Source organism: Agelaius tricolor, unplaced genomic scaffold, assembly GCF_023055355.1.
Source record: "Agelaius tricolor isolate 1412-34295 unplaced genomic scaffold, bAgeTri1.0.p SCAF_1, whole genome shotgun sequence".
Classification (NCBI taxonomy): Eukaryota; Metazoa; Chordata; class Aves; order Passeriformes; family Icteridae; genus Agelaius; species Agelaius tricolor.
In genome coordinates this window covers 79,538,718-79,566,185 of record NW_027269261.1, presented here as the reverse complement: position 1 = coordinate 79,566,185, position 27,468 = coordinate 79,538,718, and the positions used below count along the sequence as shown (strand labels likewise).

General features: G+C 37.0%; 1 protein-coding gene across 4 annotated transcripts in view; it reads right to left on the bottom strand.

Moving 5' to 3' along the window:
* Positions 1-27,468, bottom strand: part of ROCK2 (Rho associated coiled-coil containing protein kinase 2) — a 104,331-nt gene that overhangs the window by 43,957 nt on the left and 32,906 nt on the right. For all 4 annotated transcript variants that reach the window (XM_071440764.1, XM_071440758.1, XM_071440771.1 and 1 more), the window contains exons 2-5: positions 19,827-19,908; positions 9,188-9,288; positions 2,946-3,083; positions 120-380 (exon numbers count right to left, since the gene is read on the bottom strand). In XM_071440764.1, coding sequence (XP_071296865.1) covers positions 120-380; positions 2,946-3,083; positions 9,188-9,288; positions 19,827-19,908 — 582 coding nt within the window. The remainder of the gene's footprint in view (positions 1-119; positions 381-2,945; positions 3,084-9,187; positions 9,289-19,826; positions 19,909-27,468) is intronic.

Genomic DNA, 27,468 nt, shown 5'->3' with positions numbered 1-27,468 from the left:
GCAGATCATTAGATGAATATTATTTTGGGTATTATACATCATAAGAAAATAATCTCAGATGTAGACGTAAGTTAGAATTACAGTTGAATAGATGGTAAATTATTCAGTTGCATACTTACTTCATCCATTTTCATGCAAGTGCCAAAATCTGCCAGCTTCAGATGCCCATACTTATCTAAAAGCATATTGTCAGGCTTCACATCTCTGTGTATCAAGCCCATGGAGTGAATTGCATCAAGAGCAAGAACAACTTCAGCTGTGTAGAACTTGGCCCATTTCTCAGGCACATCGTAATTGCTCATAAGGTTTACGAGATCTCCGCCTGGCATGTATTCCATTACCATGTACAAATATTTGTCATCTTGAAAGGCACAAAATAGCTGCAACGGTAAAAAAAAGGAAAGGAAAAAAATTGCAATTACTTTTCAGACAGCTAGGGAGAGGAATAAAGCCCTTTTTTGAAGTTTCATCGAACCTGAGAATACGTTTTCAAGATTACTTTTAATATGCATAAAATACACATTTTTCTGTTAGAGTACCTTGAAATTTACTGAATTTCAGAAACCCCTCATCATAATTTTTGAGAAAGTAAAAAAATATTTCCTGATTATTTTAATACTATAGGCATCCATCCATCATCTATCTATCTATCTATCTATCTATCTATCTATCTATCTATCTATCTATCTATCTCCATGTTTCCTGGCATTAAGAAGTATAACTGAGTCAAAATGCAAAGTACCAAATCTGCAACAGGGAGCATCATGTTCTGATTTGAAAATAGCTCAACAGTGAGCAGCATTTTAGACTGTTTCCAAATTTTCTATATTATAAATTCCTTATCTCTGTACATGTTTGCCAAGTCACTGCTGACTTTGTCCTAAATCAATGCATATTGAAATAAGAAAGAAAAACAAAATGCTCCTGAAGAAAACTAACACAATACAAAGAAACTGCTAGTCTGGTGCAAGTGGCAGTCAGTAGGTTTTCTACTGGCACAATAGTGAAAGTAAATTCAGTCTCTTTAAAATGTACTTCAGGCCTAGAGTGCTGAAGTTTTAGAGATTCCACTTTGTTATCACTAGGTCTGAAAATAGCCCAGTCCAGCAAAAAGCATTACTATCAAATGCTCAGTGACTGTTGTGAAAAAGTCTCTGAAAGTCTCACCTTATTTCTCAGGGAATACTGCCTTACCTTAAAAACTAAAATCATTCACATCTTTAAATTACACACAAAATTAAAAAGCAATTAAAAAATATGATGTGTGGAAAGGATGAAGTCAGAATCAGGGAAACTGTGGAGGATGAGGAACCATGAAAGGCAGGTATGTTATTACAGAGATTTGACCTTCAGATTAAAATTACTTGTATAAGTAGTGACAGAAGACCTAGGTTAGAAATATGTATTTTAATACATATATGCTGCACTGTATTTATTTGCCCAAATGGATAATATATCTGATATATAGTACAATAATGGATTGGGGCATTAAAATCCAAATGAAGATTCAAAATAATCTCTATGTTGTCACATGTAGAGATACTAATATAATAATAAATAACAGCACTATGTCTTTATACAGCACTTTTGTTATTGCCCTCAAGGGATTTAATAAAAAAAAAATTAAAACTACCTAGGGCTCTTGTTTCATTTATTTTTCACATTAAAAACTAGACATAGAGAAGCAGTGTTATCTGTCCCAGTTTCTAGATCAGAATAGGACCTACATTTTCTTCAAACCAGCTCAATGTCCTACCCCATTGGACCATATCACCTAAATATATCACACTAATACACTTAATCATAGAAGCCACAATTGCAACTAAACTTTAGTTCATTTGCTATTTACAAATGCAGACACATATTTATATCCTGCTTGTGACCGTTTCCTTTGAAAATCCATGTCATGCATTTCTCATTACTTTCAATTGCATGTGAGAAATAGTTCCTGACAATTCCTGTTACTAGAACAAAGAACTAAATAAAAAAAAGAATCTATTTCTTTAAGTATTTCTATTGAATATAGGCAAGAGCACAAAACATGCTCAAAGAGCAAAACATCTTTGTACACCTGAGGTAAACTGTAATTAAAAATATACTAAAAGCTTAAAGTCAATCTTATCAAATATACAGAAGCATAGAAATATATATGAGAGCATTTAAATTATTTATAAGGACTAACAATTTCTCCAAGCACATGCTTTCTCTACTCCTTTTGTTAACTGGTGCAATTTACCAGTTACAACAAATGGCAATACTCAGTACTGATTGTTCCCAAAGGCATAATTCACATTACAGCATCTTGATGACACATGTCACTAGACAGCTGCGAGTGACGGTGTCCAAGACCAGAGGAAGAAGTCAGCTCTCTGTTACTGGACATGCCCAGGGCTGATGTGAGCTCAGAACTGACCACTCTGAGAGGATGGTTTCAAGGAAACCACTGCTACAGCCTCTGTCTTGCAGGAGACCAGGACTGCACACTCATCCATATACCAAACTGCAGCTGAAAAGACAGTGCCTATTTAAAGCACCCTTAATACCAATTGCCTGTGATCAGTTGACTGGTTCATGAGGAAAGACTGGAAATGCCAATCACATTTGTTTCTACAGTCCTATACAGAATTTTTCACAGTTGGAAAGATAACTTCCCTATTATTCCAAATAATCATGTAGACATTTCATAAATCTATTCAATTCTGTTTTAGGATGCATTTGTAGTAACTAAAATGCAAATTACTCAGCTTTTTAACACAGCCAAATATACAATACTTAGGGAAATTGCTGTAAAAATGTATTTTTTAAAAGTAAAAATCTGAACCTGAATCTTGATTTGAGTTTCAATGTAAATTCAAAACCAGCTCAAGACTGGGAAGTATTTATGGCCTCAGCATCATTACTATTGCTGCTGTTGTTATTATTTTACTTTTACACATCTTCCTTACCTGAACCACCCACGGGCTGTTGGCAAAGGCCATGATATCTCTTTCTTCCCAGAAAAAGGCTGAATCTGATCTTTTGATCATTTCAAATTTACTAAGGAGCTTCATTGCATAAACCTTCTGTGTCATTTTATGGCGAACCTGTTGGTTGAGAAAGAAGAGAATCAACCTTTTTAAAATGCCTTGTTAAAATCTGAGTACCAGCATAGTATATTTCTGCTATGTGCAAACTGCTTTCTGGGTTGTGATGCCTCCAGGTCTTCATACACCCAATTTTCTACACAGTAAGGATTTGAGAACTTCCAAACCTCAAAAGAAAAGTTTAACAGCAGCTCAAAAAAACCCACCATAGAAGGAAATAAAGTCTAACTCTGCTTTTATTTTCTTATTCTGAACACTGACTAGCCAATGGATTCATCCATGTTAGAAACTCGGCAAGCAGTCTGCTTCAACCTCTGCCAATTTTTATTTTACACCAAAACATGATTGTTCCTCTTTATTTTCCTAAACAGTTCTTAAATGCACTTTAAATGGTGCAAAATTAATACAATAAATCCTGTTGGAAAACTGTAATTAAACCTTTTATTACAAAATATGAAAACATTTTTGAAAACTTAATCTGAATTCAGACATGAAACCAAATCCTTAAATTGCACATTGCAGTCATTACTCAGTAATTAATGATGTGACATGCTATATTATGAAAAAACTATTAAAGGAACAGGTTTTTCACATTCTTGAGTTTTTCTTAAAGAAATCAAGGTGAGAAATATTCAGCTGTAAGAAGACTAAGTCATCAGGACATCAAGTTTCTGCCTATTTTTTTCCTGTTAAAATAAAAAATCCAGAAACTGAAGTTATGATTTTCTGGTGCATTTAAAACCTTTCACATCTAGTAAATAAAGCAGATCCCCTAACTTAGTTTTGCACAATATCTGAGTTTAATTATGTTACATGAAAGTTTAATAGGCTTTTCTGAGCAGCTGTAGATGCAGGTCCATGACACCTGCAGAGCAAAGCTTCAGAGAGGCACCTATTTGGTCTACAGATCTGGGAGCATCAGTCTCCTGCTCCTGAGGAGCTGCAAAATTTAATACTCCTGAAGGAATAGAAGAATTATTAGGTGGAGGGGTAATCTTTGAAAAAGCAAGAACATGAACAGAAAGAGGATTATTTAAGGAGTTGCTGTTCTTGAAATTGGGGCTTTTTACCTTCTAGATACAGGTGCAAAGGTTTTATTATTAGTATCTTGCATAGTTTAACACTAAGAAATTAGATCAAAAAACCTCCAACCTAACACCAGAACAGAAACATGGTATCTATGTGCATTAACAACTCTATAACCATATTTTAGGACATTAATTAGTCAGCTAGTGAAGATGTCCTAAAACAGTATTTTGAAAATTAACTTCTTCCCACTTACTAATCCCAAATGGGATAATTTACAAAGATTTGGTGGCACACCACAAACTATACTCCCCTAAGTAGAACTTTTGTAATCCTAGCCAAAACCAGAAGAAACACAAAGACCAGAAACCTCAAAAAGATATTGTTCAATTGAAGATGCATTTCCTGTGAAACTTCACATGGAAGCTCTGCGATATATTTAGTAGTTTACAATTCCTAAAGTCACTGTTTACTCTTGCCTAGGTGCAGTTAGAACAGCTGCCTGCATTTAGAAAAACAACTGGCTCCTATGACTTGGGGAAAAAAATTCTTGAAAGTCATCACAGCCTGAAGGAAGCTCATATACAGTAGAAACAAAGTAAAGAGGGGTGGGGGGCCCAAAATCAGTCTGTACACCTGTCTAAACAGGGCCAATAGGTTATTGGCTAATGATTTCTTGTGAAAATCATTTCTCTGTACAAAACCAAAGCAATAACAAATATACTGGCACAGCCAGAGACTAAGTATGTCTTGGCACTCCTTGCAGGTGAGCAGACCTACCACTGACATTCCTCCTGCTATCAGCACCATGGGCCCTGGAGCCAGCCTTTTGAGCTGCTAGTCACTGTGCTCTTTACTCAGAGCTATATTTGTACATACAGATATTAGCTCATACAGCAGATTATTCATGTATTAAACTGTCATGATGTTTCAACTTCTTCCAACTGTTAAAATGAACTGCCAAATTTAAACTGCAGCTCACCAGAGTAACTCTTAAAATAGGTAGGAAAATCCCTTCATGCCATTAGCACTGAGTAACATGGCCTTGTTTAACTCATGAAAATGCATTAAGAAAAAAGAATTTGACTCTACTCTGCTTCAACAATCCAATACTTTCAATAAACAAAATGCCACCATAATTTCCCCAGCATTCACATGGGAAGACAATCAGTAGGCAAAGAAAATAACACATCAATTTGAAGTTATCAGATTTAGTACATAGTATTGGTAATGATACTGTCTCTTTTATGATTTTGAAAAAAATGATGATCCTAGAGTGGTGTTTTGAAATGAACTCTATGGCTTGGATTTTTATGGCTTGAATAATTACAGGTATCCTAAAATAACTAATAAAGATGTAAGAAATTACTACATATAGGGTATCAAAGTTCACGTCCTGACAAATTCACAGGTAATAAAACACGAACTGCTTTATCTGCTTTAGTACAGAACTGTACATCAGCAGTGCATGGGGAATTAAACCTAATAAAAAAAGCACTTAAAGAAGAAAAATAAACCAGCAGGCTAAGATGACCAGTGCTTTGCAACACTAAGAAATCAGACAGTAGAGACTGTCACTCAGACCATCCAATAGCACCCAAACACAAGGAAGTGTTAACTTTGTTTTAGTTTTCTCTTCCAGTTCATGAACAGGTCAGTCTGCTGTGTCACTGCAACATTACAGTCCTTCATGGTTAGACCTGGGAGAAGGAACTAAGGATAAGTTTCAATTTCAAATCAAGATGATTTTCCACAAGTGAAAACAAACAAGTGGAACTCAGGATGTGCTTTCATAAATAACAGTTTCTGCATAAACCAGAAGTAACATATTAAGTACCATAATTCAATTTTTCTGTCTGCCCTAGACACCAGTCACTTTTATTCATGGCACTGTGAAAGAGAAGAAGTGATCTGGCAGCTGGCAATCATTTTCTTAGCTTTCCCCATCAGTAGAGACCCAGCAAAACCAGAAACCAGAGCACAATGTAGAGTTTAATACTTCTGGATTTATAAGGACATTGTTTCTCCACCACAGTCAGATGCTCAGACCATAGCCATCTGATCTCTATTGCACTATTTTTAAAATTTTTTGGAGGGGAGAGGAAGAGGAAAAATCAAGCCTTTAAAAAAAATCTAGCTGTAAGACACAACAGTAGAGAATGTATTTCACTTTCTTAACAGAATCTGGAAAGCTGATTGCTTCACATCAGTTCTTTAGCAAGAAAATGTTATACTAGAGCAGAAAACTTATGGAAAACAAAATTAAATGAAAGAGGTCATAGCTGACTATTTTACGTTGCAAACATTACAAGCCAACAAATGAGCATACTAATATAATCATTAGAAACATATAATAAATATTTGTGCTGAAATTCCTATGCACAATAACACATACTGATAACACAACATTCATTAATTTAACTCATGTACCTAATCATGTTTTATTTATGGTTCTTTCTGTATTTAATCCCCACTGAAGCAAATTTCTATTTTGATCACAGAAAGCGTTGCAAAATATTTTCATTACCGCAAATCCATCATCTGCAACAGCGGTGTCAACATTTTGAATGGAGTAGAAATAGACAGAGCTTAGCTCAATAGTTTAAACTTGTACCATACCTTGTGAGGCAAAAAATTGAGGTATGTATGTCCACATCACCAGCTAATATTAGTTCAGATCTGCTGTTGTATTTATTAGCCCATTGCTTTTCAGCTGTAAGACTGCATAACATTATGATTTCTACTTGTATTTTTACTCTCCAGAAAAAGTGTTCTTTTAAATTGACATGAAGTACAGAAGAGATCTAGATGGAGACAAAGAAGTTTCTTTCCAATACCAAGGATTCTTGCTTTTTTTGAAAGGCTTTTTAAAGATTTTTTAAAAACCCCATGACAACAATGCAGTCCAAACCCCATCATTGTATGACCAGGTTACTAGGCATTTTGTCATCACATTTTAATGGTCAGGCAAATGAAAAATAAATGTTTGTCTTCAGATCCCTCAAAGTGCCCAACTGCAGTATGTACACTACAAAAAGTTATCTCTTCTTAAGAATTTAATTTGTATATGACATGGTGAATTACAAAAAAGTGTTTCCAGAACAAATCAGGACCTTTTATTTGAAATTAATTGTTAAAAAGAAAATAAAAATAAGTTAGAAAAAACCTTCTGTTCTTAAGAAATACACATATGAAAACAATGTATTTTCATTTTTGAAGCACATCAAAAATATAGTTATCTTGGATGCTTCCAGGAAATATGAGTGTGATATCTAAAAATGGCACATGGCTTCTGTTACTGAGATTTGCTCTTTTTCATCTCCTGTCCCCTCAAAAAATGGACAAGGAACTCTGTTCCTTACAACTTGATTTTTCACTGACTTCACATGCCAGTGCATAAGGAGCATCTCTATTCATTGCTCCATGTGGATTAATGTAAAGATACAAATGTCTAATAAAAGACTTTAAAATAAACCATTTGATGTGACTGTCATTGAAAAGACATGGACTAGACTGCTTTCTTAAAAACATTCTGCAGCAGCCCCTTCACAAGAAAGTAAGGTTCTGCTGAAGGTTTTGGTCTTGATTTTAATTTCTTGCCTACAAAGATATAAAATCATACAAGGTTATAAATATACATAATAATTCTTTAAAGTCTTGCTAGAAAATGAGGATTTTTAAAATACTCCATTCCATAGTTCATTCACTCTTCTGGACAAAAACAAAGTGTAAATGACCCTGACAGAAAGAAAGAGAAGAGGATGCTACATTCTCATGCTACTAGACTTGGATGAAGTTGTCTAAAAAATTGACATAGATGAATAAAAATTGCTGATTAGATGTTGCTATCTGCCATACTAATCACATCAAAATTTGCAAATTACCCATGAGTCATGCAAACAACATTAGGCTAATCAGAGGGGTTTTTTTCAAGTTCCAACAAATTTCAACAACACTAATATGGAAAATACAAAGAATTTTATAATTGGATCATAAATTTCTTGCCATTATACACTGTGTCTCCTATAAGCCCTTCACAGCTTAGATCTTACCACATTCCTCAACAAAACTCCAACACATCTTTTATTTTCCAAAATGGTTATACATTACAAGACAATAAGATTTTCCCAGCTTCCTAGGGAAAAATTACCACAGAGCAGTAAAATACCAGCTCCAGGTCAAAAGTACGAGCAAAAGAGTAATTTTTGTTACCTTGTGGTAACAAGATAACAAGCTTCAATTGCAGCACATTAGTTGCTCCCCTTTCCATTGAGGTGCTTTTTACCTCTCTTCCTCTGAAAGTACTCACCCAGAAAATCACCATGGATCAGCTGGTGCACAGTTATCTGTTAGCTCATGATAACTTGTCCCTAATGTTTGCATTCTAGATTCTATCTGGCACTTACATCCAATACTTATTTCAAAACTGACATATCAATCCATCTCATACATAGGTTCACATTTTTGTGCCAACTTATGAGACAGTAGGACTTGGAAGTCCTGGAAAAATCAAAATTAAATGAAAATCAGACTACATGTGATACACCAAGTTACTTTTTGTTGCTTGATTACCTTTTTTTTATAACAGAATTTCTCTGCAATAGAAATTTTAAAAGTAATCTCATTCATACTTTAGGTATTATATTGCATACAATGTCAAGGGGACAATGTTACGGAAGGAATCTTTTAAAAATCCTGTGAGTCATGTCACTTAAAATACAATGCAAGCAACACAATTATAAGAACAAAACAAAAATCTTTTGTTGCAGTGTTCGCCTGCTCTTTTGTACAAGGTTTCATATACAGTGATACTTGTGGCCAAAAAGATTTAGAATTGCCATGGACTGCCTTTTTGATTTTGACCAAAGGATAGAAAACATTCCTGAGTTCTTCTCTTCCTGTCCATCGTATTTTGAACTCAGATTTACTGTTTACTATGCACAGAAACAATCTCTCAATACAATGAAAATTACACTTGTTCTTTTTAAGAAGAATTTTAAAATATAAAACATGAAGATTGAGGGAGTTTTTGGTTAAAGCTGTTAATCTCTCTAAACATTAAATCATTACATTCTTACCAGTTGCACTTCTCCAAAAGCCCCTCTTCCAATCACCTTAACAACATCATAGTCTTCAGCTTTCATTTGTAAAGCTCGGATTTTTTCCACAATCTTCTCATCTAAAACAAATCAAAAAGAAGTCGTGATAATGCATGCATTAATAGAATACAATTTTAGCTATTCATTTAGAGTAAAAATAAGCTATTTTTATTCAAATGTTTAGAGCCTTCTTGGTAATTCTTAAAATCTGTAGTCACTGTTAATATCCCCTTTCATTATTCTTTGGAAACCATTAGCCGTCTACCTTTAGCTGTAACAAATGAAATATCTTTCATATTTTGCTGACTCTCATTTCACACCTCTAATAATCACTCACAAGCTTATGGGAAGATTCTGGTAATGAAGAGAGCCAGAGATGCCTATCTGGAATTTTCAATCATTCCTTGCTACCCGCTGCACTCCCAGGATCCACTGACACTCCACTGATAATGCAAGGTGGAGTATGTGGTAGGCAAAAAGCACTGCAGGTGTAACCTGCTCCTGCACACCTGGAGGGTTCAACACCACTCACACGGCAAGGAATGTGACTTGGTAACCTTCATGTACAACTGCAGATCACACAAAGATCTGGCACATCCACTCACCCATTCCATATGAAACATTGATTCAAGTTTACAAATGTGTAACTGCTGGCCATCTCACACTGCTTTTTTGGTGTTCACTGCATGTGTAGTTCTACACTTCTTAAAATGATGTCTACAATGCTCTGTTCAGTATTCTTCAGATAAGCACTGCCTGTCAGAATGTGTCTTATGAGCAGTAGTGAGAATCTGTAAAAGGGAAAACAATGAAATTCTGATCTCTGACAAGTTCTAAAAACACACAAGGTCCTAGACTCTTTAATCTTGTAAATGAAGCGTGCTATGAATGCATTCCCAGCTAAATGCATTTTTAAAATCTATTCTTATTACGAGGACAAAAGATCATCTGAGGCATGACAAGCTCCTACACACACTTAGAGGAAGAACAAAACAAAGCAAAACAGGTGGCTGGAGCAAGAACTCTACCAGGGAAGAGAATGAAATTGCATGAAAAGCTGTGGATGCTTAGATTCAGAGAGGGGTAGAGGTTTATATACTGCAAGATCCCCGTTTAGGGTCAAATACCATGGAATTTTATCCCTAGAAAGGCATTAAAGAGGATCTCAGATCTGAATACCAGGGAGAAAAGGATGAGAAATACAGTTAATGCAGTATGACATTAAAGATGACATGGTCTAAGGGAGTTAATGATAAGAACATCTAGTAAATAGCTTAACCATTCCTACATATTCATGAAGAGCAACTTGGCAGGCTACAAGCAATCCAAGAGATGCCTGACCATCAGGAACACTTCTTTTCTTCCAAACAAGCACTAAGCCAATAAGGCATTTTACTGAGTTACGACCCTCAAAACAACCACCTAACTCACACCAGACAAAGCTCTCCTTCTGCATAGAGTCCTCTGAAATCAAAAGGTGCTAAAGTACAAGACTCAGCCATAAGAAGTGATACCTGTCTTTCAGTTATGGATCATATCAGTATCTGTGTGTGTTGTACAACACAACACAGGGATTTCAGTAGCAGGGACCCTTATGTCTAAGTAGGGGTGCAACAGAAGTGGACAAGGAGGCACTCTAATTTATTATTCACAAACAAGAATGAACTGGTTCAGAAAGACAAAGTCTGTGGCAGACTTGGCAGAAGCAACTGCAAGATGGTGGAATTTAAGACTCGAACAGACCTGAAGAAGGAAAATAGCAGACCTTGGACTTCAATCCAGAAGAATCGAGCCAGACTATGGCTCGTTTGGAAAACTCTTCAGCAGGATCCTGTGAAAAGCTGCTGTGAAGGGCAGAGGAGTGGGCTGATCTTCAAAGATGACATGTTCATAGCACAAGAACAGTCTGTTCTAGTTAGCTATAGAGCTGTTCTAGTTAGAAATCAAGCAGGAATGGCAAGGAGGCAGTCTGCCTAAATGGGCAACCTCTGCCTCAACTCACCACAAAAGGTAAAGATTTGGAACATGGAAGCTGAGTTGGGTTACCCAGCAGGAACCTCCCAAAATGGAAAAGATGGAATTGGGAAAACCAAGCTCAGCTGGAACTGAAACTAGGCAGGATTATGAAGGGATACAAGAGATTCAATAAATACATTGGCCATAAAAGAAAGACTGAGGCAAATATAGTCCCACTGCTCCCAGTGTGGGAGGTGATCTAGTACCAGGGACATGGAGAAGATCAAGGCAGTCTATGCCTTTTTTGCTTCACTTCACTCTCAAGCCCTGCTCAGAAGCCTCTCAGGTCCAGTGAAGCAAACTTTGCATGTACCAGGTCTTGAGACAATACAGGATGCATCCAAGTGTGCTAAAAATACCAGTCAAGACCATTACCAGGCTGTTCCCTATCACCTTTGAAAGGTCATGGCAACTTGGGAAGGTGATGACTGGTAAAGCAGAATTCCTGACCACACTGCCCAAGATGATCATGGAGAAAATCCTTCAGGAATCCACTTTGAAGAACATGATGCACTTGGAAGGATAAGAACACGCAGAATGGATCTAGAAAGGACAAACTGTGTTTGACTACCCTGATTTCCTTCAATGATGCGATGTCTGTCTTGGTGGACAAAGGGAAAGCAGTACATTTCCTTGACAACAGCATGACTTCCAACACAACATCTCAAAGTATCTTTATAGCCAAACATGGACTGCACAGAGGAATTATCAGGTGAGTGGTAAAGCTGTTGGAGTCACAGCCAGTGGTTTTAAGTTCAAAGCTGATGCACTGGAGGGCAGGGTGGCTCCTGTGACTGACCCAGACACGATGAGTAACGAGTTGACAGGAAGCTCACAGTTCAACAAAAGCAAGTGCAGAGCCCTGTAGTTGGGATGGAACAGCACCACACAATGGAATAGGATGCACTCACCAGCTAGCAAGCACCATGAGAAACAGGACCTGACAGCCCTGGTGGACAAAAGCCAAGCAGAGAGGAATGAGGAGCCAGCCTTCGCAGTGACTGTGTGAGTATGAGCTGGTAAATGCACAGACAGTAAGTTGAGGGAAGTACATTTCCCCCCTATCTGTCATTTGTGAAACCATGTGTGGAATATTATGACTAACTTTGGGGTCCTCAGTGCACAAAAAATACTAAACATTCCATGGCTTCATGAAGACCACCAAGATGATCACATGATGCTCAAGAGAAGCTGAGAGAACTGGAATTGTCCAGGTTAGGGATGGGTAAATGGTTGGCCTCAACAGAAGTTGAAATGAGGTTTTATTTCAAAGGGGTACAAAGTGAAAGGACAAGAGTCACCAGACAAGATGAAGTACCAGAAATCCTATTTTGTAGGAAAAGAATGTAAGAACTGGGGAAAGGTGCAGACTATCAAGTGGAGCTAAAAAACTCCATCTATGGAAGTTCTCAAAAGTCAACTGCACAAGAACCTGAACAATCTGATATAACATCAAAATGGGCTTGACTTTGAGCAGAGTTGGACCAGCTGGCCTCAGAGATCCTTCCTAACCTGTGGAACACAAAAATGCTACTGTAAGTTTCTTCTGAAGAAAAGACTGGATGTGACAGGGAAGGGGAGAAATTAATGTTACAGTGAGGAAATGATCTGCTAATAAATTTGTAAGGACAGAGGCAATTAAAATCTCCAAAAGTAAACAAATCTGCTACATTCAGTGTACTTGTAAGACCAAAGTAATTCAGTGTGTCAACAGGAAGAGGAATTGAGAGAATTGGGATGTTGTTTCCATACAGAATCATGAAAGCCTGGACCAAAAGCACAGGAAAGCAACAGTGCTTCACCCACACAAAGTTTATTATTTTTGTTAATAGTATGAATTAATTTTGCAGATTGCAAAGGGAATTGCTGTGTTTGGAGATGCAGATCGCAAGCCCTGATACTAGACAAGGAAGATAAATAAAAATTCACAGGAAGCAGCAGTAGAGAAAGAATATTAGCAAACTTCAAGTGACAGAGAATGTGCAGTTACACGTTTAAATATAATGTTACACCTCATTAGACACAGGAATGACATGAGTTTATTTTAAATGTTTCTGACATGTTTCAATGTTTTCAAATACGTGAAATGAGCAGAGATCTAAACACATTGAAAAAGCAGTGTGTAGTTTTGTGCAGCTTAATATCTGAGAAGAAACTCACAGGAATACTTCTGTATAAGGTAGAAACTATAAACAAAGTCAATACAGCTCCAGTGAAACTCCTCAAGCATTAAATAATGCAAACAAACAATAAAAACCCAAAAATATATTAAACAACCAGGTGAGGAGTTACTAGTTTTATCATCTGGGTGAAATGCTGAGAATAGAGAAATCCTACTTGCTTTGCTAAAAGAAGAACGGAATGGAATGGAATGGAATGGAATAGAATAGAATGGAATTGAATAGAATGGAATAGAATAGAGTAGAATAGAACAGTTCAAAGGGACCCACAGTGACCATCACTGCAATTATCTGACTATTTCAGGGCTGACCAACAGTTACAGGTTGTTAAATGCCTCTCAAACACTGACAAGCCTGGGACATTGACTGTCTCTCAAGGAAGCCTGTTCCAGTGTCTGACCACCCTCAGAGTAAAGAAATGCTTCATCATGTCTTGTCTGAACCTCCCCTGGTGCATCTTTGGACCATTCCCATATGTCCTGTCACTGCATCCCAGGAAGCTGAGCTCAACAGCTCCCTCTCCACTTTTCCCCTCTTTAGAGAGCAATAAGGTCACTCCTCCTAATTCCTTTAAAATTTAATAATCTCAGTTAATAATACCACATAGGGATGCAAATGTTGCAAAGGTATCAGTAACACAGATGGGTTGTCTATTTTGGCATAAAATCTTATGGATATGGAGCAGATAATCAATGCATGGAACTAACCTGAAACAAAAAACTGGGGTGCAAGAAGGCAAGCTTAGATTAACCCTGAAGCCACATCGTAATTGCAACATAGTGGATCATAAGATTTAGTTCACTATCACATAACGTGATCTAATTCAGGGTGCAGGAGACTTTTTCAATAGCAGCCTTTTTATAGTGGTCTGAATTTTCAGATTTCACACAGATGAGTTTGAAAGTTTTGGTATCTGTATGCATGTCTCATGAATTTGCAACAGCACAAAGACCAGCAGAAGAAAAATATAACGTTTAAAGGAAGGCATTAGGTGGACTCCCCAGCCCCAGGATGCAATGGAATCTTATAGAAATATTGTGATATTTAAATAAAAGTTCTAAAACATGAGAATACCATCACCTATCACTGGGTTTTCTTTGTTAACACAGGAAAGACCAGGAATGTTAGATACAAAAAGTCTTTAAAGACAACTTTGGATTTACTATATGAAAATGGCATTATAACTTTTGAACAAATGAAGTTTCACTTTCTGAAAGGGCAGGGTGTCTGGATCAGTTGCTGACAGCTGGCAGCAGGAATGTGGCTGAAGGTTGCAAATGCTTGTGAAAATGGAAAAAATACCTGTCTAGGACAATAAAGGGGGATAGGGAGGAAGGAAACACCCAAACTTTTCTGCCTTTTAAGATTAAAAAAAAAAGTTCATATGCAAGTTATTTTCTCTTAAAAAAATAATGTGTATCAAGCAGTTCTGGGGAGTGTATATATGATGAAAAAAAATTGCAAGGGAGTGCAATTTTACCCCACAGATCAGACACAGTCAGTCAATGAGTGCTGCTATGGAGTATGTTAAGTCAAAAGTTGCTGCCCTAGGCAGAAGTCCAGCCAGAAGTTAAACTGAAGTACAGCCAGGAAGTGCTGCCATCCCACAGCTGAACAAAACCAAAGAGAAAGCACAACACAAAGACTGAAGTAATGAGGGGTGCATCTATAGTGTCTGGTCAAAGGTGTATGAAGAAGAAGAAGAAGTTGCTGGAAACCTTGCAGAATCAGGAGGAACTAGAAGGCACAGCTCCAGACAGGGTAATGCTTCCTCCCTCAGAGAAATAAAAGGGGAACTTGAGAAATATGTTCTCTTGCATCAATGGAAAAGAGCAGAACACAGGGAAACAGAAAGCAGCAGCCCTCTCTGGCTTACAGAGAACACATCCCTAATGTAATGAAAATAAGCCTGATGGCAGGGCTGAATTGCTTTGTATCTACCAAGTACCCAAAAGGGAATGTGGTTAATGACACTGACATATAACTTGTTTATACATCTAAGACATTCTGTCTTACACACTGTGGCTTCCATGCTCTGCTTGGGAAAGTTGGTTATTTGATCCCTCTCCTATCCCTACTCCTACCAGAACAATATCATTAAGAATGGAACTGGAGCCCAACCTGCTGAGGTGACAGTGAAGACCTGGCAGGGAGCTGCCTTAGAGAAGCCAAGAGAAAACCAGGGGAGCAATTAGCTCCTTAACTCAGTGGAAGTTCTACAGTGCACTAAATTCCCAAGATAGCAAATGGCATCTGACATTTCATGAGTGCTGCTGACAGGAAGCCCAGAGCACACAGAGCTGCAGCCCTGTGAGCTGCTGCACTCACACCACACGGGGTGAACACAGGTTCCTGTCGGTAACCACACGGCTGGCAGGGTTCAGCAACTTCAAATGACATAACAAAATGCAAGGGAAGGAACCAGAACTGTTGATTTTGCAAGAAATTAATCTTAACAGATGCATCTTCCAAGTAAGTAGTGTCTGCTTGGAGAGGAAAATGGCCAAAGGAACTTTCCAGGGAGTTTATTCAGGGAGTCTAGAAAAACTGGTGCACAGGTGCCACATCTCTACTGGAAATCCCTTCTACTGTAAATACATCCACTGTCACTACACTCTACAAGTCTGCCAACCTACATAATATCAGCAAATCATTTTAACAACACAAGTTTCCAACTCTTGAGTGATGCTAAATAATGCATAGAAAATCACTGATCCATTTAGGGAGTCAAGACTTCTGGGTTGTACAAGGCCTGTTTATGGCACCCCTCTCTATGCTGCTATTTGGACTTACTCAAAATCCATTTTTGTGCGCTTCTATTCATGATGATAAGATTATAAATGATTAAATGTTTCCAACTATTGCTTAAACCTGTCACTTAACTATTTCAGACTAAATTGCATCTGAATGGGACATCACCAAAAAAGGCACAGGCCACTAAGACATGATTCAACAATTGGCAAATCTTAGACGGCAGAAAAATTGACTTGGAAGAATTTACTCAACCTATCGCCTTTGCCTGGATGACAGAAGAGGAAAAGACCAAGAAAGATTTGTTACACCAAGCCCATGCTGAAAAACTCAGCTTCCTTTTCTAAAATAAGCGAATTAGTTTTTGCTCTCAGAGGACTATGAGATTCCTCTCATTGTTTTGGGAATTAAATATTGCATTACGTTTTTCTGTTCCATGAGTACGCTAAAAAACAGAGCAATTTAAAATCAGAATCCCAACAGTTAATTAAAGCAACAAAAAAGAAACAAAAACCTGAAAAGAAATTGTTGTATTATGTAAGATATTTAATGTGCCTCTTCTAATAAACACAGGCTACACTTTGGTTCAGTACCTTAGAGAAAGTGGTAAGAAATCAGAATAGTAAGGCAAAGCAGGCAATTAAAGAATTTCTTTCATATCAAACAAGTGAAGAGACTGCTTTGAAGTGATCACAGAAACAGAATACACCAAACTCCTATGGTGTGGACAATTAATAAACTGCCTTTGTGAAATAGTTGAAACATTTGAGTTTCAGCTTACAATTATGAGTTGAGCTAAACATAAATTAATGTCTCAGCTGAAGTGCAAGCTATTTCATTTTTAAATTAAAAAAAACTATTAATAAAACATTAACCTGAATAGTAATAACTTGACATAGGTTGGAAGTAGGGTGTATACAAACCTCTGGGATTGTGGTGGGAAAAAAAAATTATCTCTCAAAATGTTATTGTGGAAGAATTAAGTGATTAAACTGACTGGAAGTGTGATAATTATTTAGTGCTCTCCACAATTTCTGCAGACTTGCGTAATGTGGATGAGAGGGATGGCAGTGACTCTGCTTTAGCTGCCTCGCTGTGCAGCACAGTGCAACTCCCAGGAGGCCCTGCCACCTCTCCAGGCTGGCCTCAGGAAACCCTGGGGAGGGATGCAGGCTCCAGGCCCCTGGCACAGACTGCTCAGCAGAGTTTGTCAGAACCTTTTGACAGCAGTTCTCAGCTGGGCATTTGCAGCAGCTCTTCAGATGCTGAGAAAAATCACAAGAGACAAGAACTCACTGTTCCTTACCCTAAGAAGGCAACAACTTACAGTTCCATAAATTCTCCATACAGTTCCCAACTTTTCTTCCAAGCCCAAGGTTGCAAGAGGCTTCAGCAAGCACGTGTCACACTCTTTCCTGTGATACCTGCTACCCTCAGAACAGTTTCCAAGAAGACCTGAGCTATGGGTTTAACAATTTTAAACTGCATAAAATGGGGATGTCAATAAGAACCCAGTTGTCCTGTTTTTTCCTGTATCTGAGTGGCTCATTTTGTGCTAGCACAAGTATCAGTGAAGTGAAATGAAAATCAGAAACTGGTCTTTGCTTTTATTTTGCCTGACTAGTTTTAATAAAAAGAAAAAATGAAACCTGACTGTCTGCATTAATTCTGCTCAGGTTCCCTGTGTGGTATATAACAAACCATACAACCACCTGTGTCAGGAAAGACTGAAATGAATCACTGTGGCAGGATTGATTCTTTCTTTTGCAATATCAAAATACTACCGGCCTTGAATGTTTACAAAATTCTCATTTCACAATTTATTTTTTCCCAAAGTGTAAATCACAGAAGATATGCAGCACTATTTTTATTCTCTCCCAGTCAGTACAGGAACAGAAGAAGAGTTACATGTGTGATTCTTAAGCAAGATGCACTGTCACATGATATGTTGGCCAAAATAGTCAGGTGTTGCATGCTTTTTTAGAGTTCAACAGGTAAAGATGAAGTGTACCCTTAAAAACTCTTTATTAGCTATTGTGAATTTTTTTGTAACACATCTCAAAATTCTTTTAACTAGTATCTGGCTATTTCAACAGTATACTGTCAGGTGATTTAACAATAAAAAGGCAGTAACAAAATTGTGAACAAAAGTATATTTTCATGTTTCTGACATTGCTAGTAGCCTCCATGTCACATAAGATACTTTAAAATGTTTACTACAACAATGACAGAGAGCCTAGAGGAGGAGAAGGAGCAACAGCCTTCGAAAAAAGGGAGACAGTCAGCCAGAATGTTCAGGGGCTGCAGAAAACAAGCCAGCAAACAAACAAAAAACAACCAATCAAATAACAGCCAAAATCCCAACCTGCTCCTGAGGTTAAATTGTTTTCCCACAGTTACTATTTCTAATAGTCAAAAGACACTGGTCTTCTGATCAGAGAGAGGCTTCTAATTTTGTTCTACTGAAAAAATAGTAATGTAAAAGCAAATATGACCAGCTCATAGAATTTGCTGATAAATGTTATTTATGGTTTTTCATAGGGGTTTCCCCTCTACACATACAATGCTCAGTTGCAAATAACAAAGATGCTTAAAATGCTGTTACAGACCCCTTCTTTCATAAATATCTGCTTGAATTCCTTTGAACTCAAACTGAAAATAATCCTAAAGTATGCCTGTATGTCCTAATCTACCCTTTCTTATTTACTGTATTTTAAGTGATTTCTCCAAATGAGACTTTACTGGCAACTGTAAAAGCAGTATGTCCATCTACAGGGCTCTGCTAAACTTCATGGAGAAGCACTGAATTCCAAACAAAGAACTCACCACAAATTACTACACCAGCCACTATTTAAGTGAAGAGTTTGAGTGGATATTCCAAGGAGTCCCAGGGCAACAGAGGGCAAACACATACAAGGTCTTACCAGTAAAGAATTGAAAAGGAGTTGCTAATAGGACTGCATCTGCAGAAACCTAACCTCAACATATGCAACAGAAAAGGTTTTTTTAAAAAAAATAAACATCTCAAAAGAAGTTCACTAGAAAGCACAGTTATTCCAAGAAGGCTTACTCACTGCAAATTACAAAATAATCTGCTATTTTTACCAGAAAAAATGTTCTGCTTATATACAATAATAGAAAACACTTCAAAACCACAAAATACAGCTACTTTGATGTAGAATCATATGCTTAATAAACTCCAAGATCCTGTCTACAATTAACAAACATTTATGCAAAGGTTCAAAAATGAACCAACAGATTTTAAGGTACAACAATTTAGTTTTAAAAACCCACAGAAGACTTCTCTGTTAGATTAAATATGACTATATAAACAATGTTCACTTCAGTGTAATGAATTCCTGAAGAATAATAACTAGGATATACTTAGCAAGTTATGTAGTTACACATACATAAGATAAGAAGATAACATAAAAGGGTTTTTCCAACTGTATTTAGGAAAATAAAAATCTGGTATTTTCCAACATATTTTTACAATACAACAACTCCCTTAAATGAAATTTCTCTCTGTAATAAATGGTCCTCCAAAGCCTTCTGAAGCTCAGATTTATAAAAATTAATAGAATAACTATGAGAAATGCATTTCTGACCACTCAACTTCTTATGATTGAGATCACAATAATGTCATTGTTTAAGAGCTACTTGCAACTTACATCTATTTAAAAAATTATCAATATTCTTGTTCTTCCTCAGCGCTGGATAATCCAGATCAAGGACCAAAGAATTCAAGCCATCCTGAAAAAAAAAATAAAAATAAGTTAATTGAATTCTAAAATCTTAATTAACAACTTAAAATTACTGCACCGAGACTGATTATACATTATTCAAGCACGCATTACATTCCTAGTAGGCAAATCAAACAAGCTCTCAAGTATGTTTATAAACCAGCAGAGGAGCCAACACACACTGACTGGCTCCAAGTTCTATAAACAGTACAGCTATATTACCACTGATTAGTGGCACGGGGACTTAAACTGGAGTAGTAGATTTACTCTTTAATCAGTAAGTAATCTTACTCATTAAACACTGATTTGAGATACTGAGTTCAGTCAATCCATTTTTCTTACTTCTCTTACACTTTTCCTGCAAAGATTTTATGTCTGTATATCCATGTTATTGCTTTGATCAAAGTCTCTCTACCTTCTCATTCTGGACATTCAAAAACCAACCACACATTTTTCTTGGAAGCAAGACATGACCTAAACCTAAGAAGATAATTTACCATGTAATTCAGGCTCACAACACTAAAATACCTTTTCTAAGTGACTCAACAGTAGATGAGCCAGAACTCTACATGCTGTTCTGCTACCCATTATCAATGCCTCAGCAGAAAACAATTGGGACTCCTAAAATGGAAGCAATGAGATCACCAAAACTAAACTGAAAATAGTATTTTAAATGTCTTTTTAAAGATACAAGACTTTACTCAGTTCCACCTTTCTGCAACCTAGAAAAACTTAGAAAATTACTCTTCAAACATAGAGACCTTTCCAGTTACACAGGGACAAATAAAACTAAAAATTAGCTTCAGACACTAAGAGCAGTATACACCATTCATTGTCAGCAGCTCCAGTGTTCAGCCTGAACTGGCAGCTTTATTCATTGCCCTAAGAACAAAATCCTGAGACTGCTTTTTCAGGTTTTTGAGCCTTGACAGGGCATCACAGAGATTTAAGTCAGAGACCACATCATGTTTATTAATAGGCAGCCAACAGAACTAGACAGCTTTTCGGTCTTCTTAATAACTGAGGCTATAGCTAAGAACCTGCTGATTCTATAGTTTTATTAATATATCTGGAAATGTATAATTTATTGCAAATATTACTAAAATTATTATATTCATTTTAATAATGTATCTGGAGAGATTCAAAGGCAACACCTAAGATTATTAAATACATTTTGAATGCTGCTTTGTCCTAAATAAGCTCATACAAAAATAAGACCACCTCATCCGTGGCAGTATCAGTTTACATCGCAAAACACATTAGTGGTTAAAACAATGTCCAAAATGAAGATATTTTATTTATTTATTTATTTTTGCCTCCTAACAAATGAAAGTGTCTTGGAAAGTGTCACAGACACGTTGATGGAGTATGGGTTAGACAAATGATTAAAAGCTGGTTGAAAGACCGGGCCTGGAAGACTGATCAGTGGCACAAAGTCCAGTCGGAGCCGGTTACCAGCAGTGCACCCCTGCACTGGCACTTCTCATGGACACAGAAGGTTTTTTTTTTCCGAGGGGAAAAGTCAAGTCCTGGTGCTAGAGAGGAAAAACCCCAGGTACCAGGTATAGGGTGTGGCCTGACAAGCAGGAGAGCAACTTTGCAATGAAGCACCAGAGGGTCCTGGTGAACAACAAGTTCCTCTCTACTCTGCACCAATGAGGTCCCACCTGGAGTGTTCACTCCTGGTCTCCCAAAGCATCAAAGGCAGGGATCTACTGGAGTGAGTCCAGCAAAGGGCCAGTAAGATTAAGGCACTAACACATTTCTCCAAGGAGAAAAGGTTCAAAGAGCTGTGACTCTGCAACCTGAGAGGAGAAGACTCAGGGCAGGGGAGCTCATCAGTGTCTGTAAGTACCTGATGGGAAGGACAGAAGAAAAGGCACTGCTCATTGACAGGACAACAGACAATGGACATAAGGTGAAACATAGAAAACTCTATTTTAACACCATGCTTTTTTCCTGTGAGAGTGGTCAAGTACTGGAACAAACTGCCCACAGAGGCTGTGGAGTCTCTACCAGTGGAGATATTCAAAATCTGACATGGCATGGTCCTGGGCAACCTACTTTGGTAGACCCTGCAGTGAGCAGGGTGTTGGACTAGACAATACCAAGAGGTCCTTGCCAAGCTCAAACATTCTTTAACACCTGTAATATTTCCATTGCTGCACAGGAAGAAGGTGGAATTTTACTCTTGACTGTAACCTTAACTGGTCTGGCAATCTTACACATCAAGTTCTAGAACTCCCTACCAGAAAGAAACATAAGACAGTGTAAATAAGCAAACAGAAAGTCAGTCAAGAAGGCACAGTAGGTGCTTTAATAACAGTAAGTATAGGAATTATTTCAGCCTTGACCATAACAGCTCCTGCACGACACATTAAGGAGACAGGAGAGATGCACCAAGACATCATTCTCATCTTTCTGAGGGACAGAACACTTACTATTTATTCCTAATTTATATGACACTTTTACAGAAGATACAATAAAACCAAATCAAAGTAACAAAGTTGTTATATACTTATGGATTAGTCACTACATTAATTACACAGGTAATGCCCATGGACAAATCCAACAGAAAGTACTAATTTGAGAGGACTTCCTGCAAAGTAGCATAATAGAATCCATACTACTCTTGATTTGGCAAACACCATCTTCAAAAAAGGGTATCTCAATCTGCAGCACAATGTGTCTGCAGAAATATGGATCCTCACCCTGCAACATGTACAGAAGGACCATGCTGAATGCCCTGATGGGAACAGCTGGGCCAGCTGTTTAGGATTTTACCCAGCTCAATGAAGTATCAATTCCAATTAGATGGCAGTTTACACTGAACTCCAACATTATTCCTTCATTGCTACTGAGAAAATACTCTCATAGTCACTAACAACTGGGTAGACACTTTAAGGGAGATGTAAAACCACTCTGTGCTAACAAAAATCAGGAAGGCATATTTTTGTTCTTCTTAGTTTGGAGGGGAAGAGAGGTGAGGACTTAATGCTTTTCCTGTGAAGATATTTTAGTGGTTGACCAAGAAACCCATATATAGTGTTCTTGACTTCTATGTTATGCAAAAACATCACAGGAAAGAATAGTTATCACTCCCAAAAAATTATAGTGAAGTTGGATTACAAGGTCCAAACCAATCATACATAGTCCAATTTAAGTTGAACTGTATATTATAATTTCAGATGTCACTTTTTTCCCACATGTCATTCTGATTCTATGGCTTTTTTGTGGGCTATAAAAACTGAGAACCATATTTGCAGCTAATTTTTAATTAGCTCTTTTTGCCTCTTTTTCATGGACTCTAGGTAATAATTTTCACAAGTACTTATTAATGAAAGGAAATTTGAGAACAGCACAACTATTTTAGCTCTTTGGAAGTGTCCTAACTCTAAACTACAGTCAGATACAGCTAGTCAAAGAGAGGTGATAAGTATAATCATCATAAGGAACAGAAAGTGTGTCAAATTTTTTTTAGCCCTGTGAAGAAATCTTATACTCTTTCAAAGACAAGATTTTAAGCTTTTAAACAAAATTTTAATGTAGTGATTTCAAGTTCATATCAACTTTAATCTCTGAAAAACTTGTCTTGCACACTAGTATTTTGTCAAAAGTTGTTTCCTTAAAGCTTTACATTTTCATTTAAAGACCTAATTTGTATCACGTAGATAGATACAGAAAAAATCCCTACAATTAAGAAGCTGGGTCAAAAGATTATGCAGTAAAAGAGACAGTTGGGACTGAAGAGAAGTAATCCAGGAAATGACGTGTCCTCTGTCTAGGCCTCCCAGATAAGTCACTTCAACCAGGAAATATGCTATTAAAGGGATTTCACTGCTCATTTCCGCTTTCTGCTATTACAAAAGACTCTGAGCTAACAGGCCAAAAATAGCAGCTCCCAAGCAAAAGCATCACTGGCAGAGATAGATCTGCCCCCATCAAAAGCCTTTTGCTGATGGCAAACATGCTGAAATGTTTTCCAAGAGAAAAAACCAAACTTGATAAATTTTGCAACACCCTCCTACTACATGAGGAGCAGAGGTCTTGGCCACTGACAGCAGTCACCCTCTGTGGACAACAGGGAACTTGCCTTCCCCAGCAAGCAGTTTGCACTGTTTACCCACCTGAATGAACAGGCATGAATGAAAAAAACAGGCAAGAAAAGTTCATGAAATACAGGAACTAAATGTTTATGTTGTTTTCTGACAGAAGGGTCAGTGATAGGGAAAAATACTAGTAGCTTCTCAATAATGAGCTTAATATTAATTCCAGGCGACCCCACAGAAGCCTTCACCAAATGAAACCATTCTGTGTTGATGAGAGTTTCTGATATTAAAGTAACTGTCTGAACCTGTCTAACATTGATATGTGCATGTAAACTCCACTGGCTGTCAAAAGCAGCTTTGGCTATTTTGATTTATTCCTCACTTTCATGATGTGAAAAAAAACCAAAACAAGGCCAAATAGTGGATGACTGAACAGAAAAGGTATAAGTTACTTCAGGAAACAATTCATCATCCTGCAATAAAATAAATAAACTGGAAAATATAAAAAGTCTGATCTAGTGAAAGATGTCTCTGGCCCAGACAAGGAGCTGGAATAGATGATCTTTCACGGTTCCCTTCTAACCTACATTCATGAGATCCTACGGAAATTTCACTATGCCATTATTTTTTTAAAAACCTAAAACAATATTCCTTTCTTTTTCCAAATCACCAAATAAAATTTAATAAAATATGCTGCAGCAAAAAGTAAGGATAGAAAAGTCCTGTAACATCACATTGCATTTTTTTAGCTGGGCCTAAATGGTTTTACAGGCAGAACTACCCAATTCTATGAACACAGGACTTGAGCACCTAATGACTCTTCCCCAGGACTAAACCTCCACTATGGTCTTCCATATGCCAACGGGACCCTTAAATAATTCTGGTCTTTCCTGAGCAATTACTTCTTTCCATAACACAGAAGGTACATTTGGATGCAAGGTGAGCAGCTCAGTATCAACATACAATAGGAAAAACAACTGAAAGATCATATGCAAGGCAAATACAGCCTTTTCCCTGCTCAGTGATCTCTAGGATATGTTGCAATTCACTTCTCTTATTTAAGCGTTAGTAATCAGTATGTGAAGGAATAATCTGGGCCATGATAATGCAGCCAACATTTACTGCTGGGAGGTCTTGCTATTCTAGTTCTTTAACAGTTTTACATTAATTAACAGATTTTTTAACAGTATTGAGTATGTACAGTTTAGAAACCTAAAAGCAGCTACTGTCCACAAATGAGTATGTAAATATTTAACAACAGGCTTCACTTACAATCTGATTTTTGTACATGAAGGTAAACAAATACTGAAATGGTTTTAATGTTGTCTACTAGTGAATACAGGCAAATTTTTCTTCATCATACAAGCAATACTCCTCAAGACATGTCCTCTTATGTGCTGCATTTGACATGCATATGTTAATGGTTTTATACATTTCCCCTGCTATTCGAAAGACACAGTGTGAAAATGTAATGATAATGATAGGATGGTAACAGCCCTAAACCAGCTTCCTTCTAAATACTTACAAAGGTATAATCACAAAATTGTTCAAGATGCAACAAGACAGGTGTTAAGGAACACCACTATGGAATAGTAAAAGCTTATGTAAATAATGATCAGAAAGGCTAAGGGGTTTAATGAGTTGTAGTTTACAAGAGACAAAAGAAAACAAAGGAAGATACTTTATATTAAGAATGATCAAAAAAAATCCTTTAAGAGTCACAGAAAACAAAGAATGCACAGAAGGTTTACATTTTCCATGCTTTCTGGGATAAAAATGAAAACAAATCCTAAAGAAATTCATTATATACATAAAGAAATGTGCTGAGGACAGCAAGATACACTGAGATTCACTCACAGTATTTAAGGAGACTGTCCCAACCAATTTACATTGAAAACTCAGGAGAACAGGAGAGGTCAGCAGGACTGAAAAGGGTAAATCAAAGCACTCCCATTAAAATGCATAGGGTTTTCCAAGCTACAGATCAGAATATTTGGCAATGAGGAGTTAGAGTAAGACATTCATCATTTTGTAAACACCTAGAAGATTAACATGCGAGATCCAGAGTTTAAGGTTTTTTGCGTTCTTCTCAAAGATAAAACAGTGCCATAAAAAAAGATTTCTGGCAGATTATAGGGAGCAATCAATAAAGCAAATCATCTTAACACAGGAATAAACACAGGACTCAACATTAACAAAGGCAAAGTAAAGAAAAATATGGTATAGGAAATCATGGAGAAAAGGTCCAAAAGATAGGAATTTGGTAATCATCAGGACTTGGAAAAGTGTGTCAAAAAGAAAGTCCCTTGGGTTTGTCCTGTTTCAGTTCTACAGAATATTTTCATTGCCACAATAAAGCAATAAAATGAGAAACAGATCTATTAAGAACTAAAAATAAAATAAGTAAATTCAGCAAATGATACCGAGCTTGAAGTTTTGAGCACAGGCTTTTAAATGCATTTGAAATTACCTCAAAAAGAAGGAAAAAATAAACCCTGAAAAAAATACAATCAGATGCAACTCAAAGTACAAAAAGGGGGAGAAAATCTCCACTAACATATGCTTTTGAAAGCATTTAAATGCACAGAATATAAATATTGAAATTATGACCAAGCAGGAAGATAATGGAAAATGATGTGGGGTTACAGCAGACTAGAAGTCCAGTTTCAGATGCATAAACAGGAGGTGCATTGGATAAGACCTCACAGAGAACTAAGATTCTTTTGTAAATAAAGATCAGAAATAATTTGCTGATATTGATATCATCTATGCCAGAATATTGTGTCCAGTTCTGTGAATCCCTACACAGAGGACTGCAAAAGACAAGCTGGAAAAGAACTTAAGGGGAAGTTAAAAAGAGCAGGGAAATGATAAGCAATTTGTGCTAAAATAGGCTGTCAGGAGCAGAGACTTTAGTCTTTAAAAAGGTTAGCCTAAGGAGACAAGTTCTCTCAGAACATAAAAAGCTGTTATGAGCAATGCTGATGATAGACAATTCCTCACATTCCCTAAAACAACATAAAAAATTAGCTGAATTAGGCACAAAGGTTAGGTCACAGATTAGGGAAAAAAGTTCTAAACAGCAGTAGTGATAAACTGACATAATGCAGCTCCTTAAGGGAGTTGAGAGACCACCTTCACAAGAGATTCACAAGCTAGAGAAATATTTATTACAGTAGGTTCAGCTGTGGATCCTTTAGCAGTGATCTCTAAAATTCCTTCCAAACCTACCTAAAATCTCTTCACAAATTACTGTAAGAAATACACAAAGGCAGTAAATTAAGCCAAAGAAAAAGGACTGAAAGCCAGAGTAAACCAGAAGCTCTGAAGATATAGCTTAACATTATTCACTTAAAAAATCCCTAAAAACTTAACCATTACAAAAATGCACTTTTTCTTCCTCCAAATTGGTTGTTACTGTTTTCTCTTTAAGCTTTAAGAAAATAAAACTGGTCTTGCATGTGTTGCTGATTATCACTGTAGCCATGAAAAATTCAGTAGTTCAGCATAATCTGCTTTCA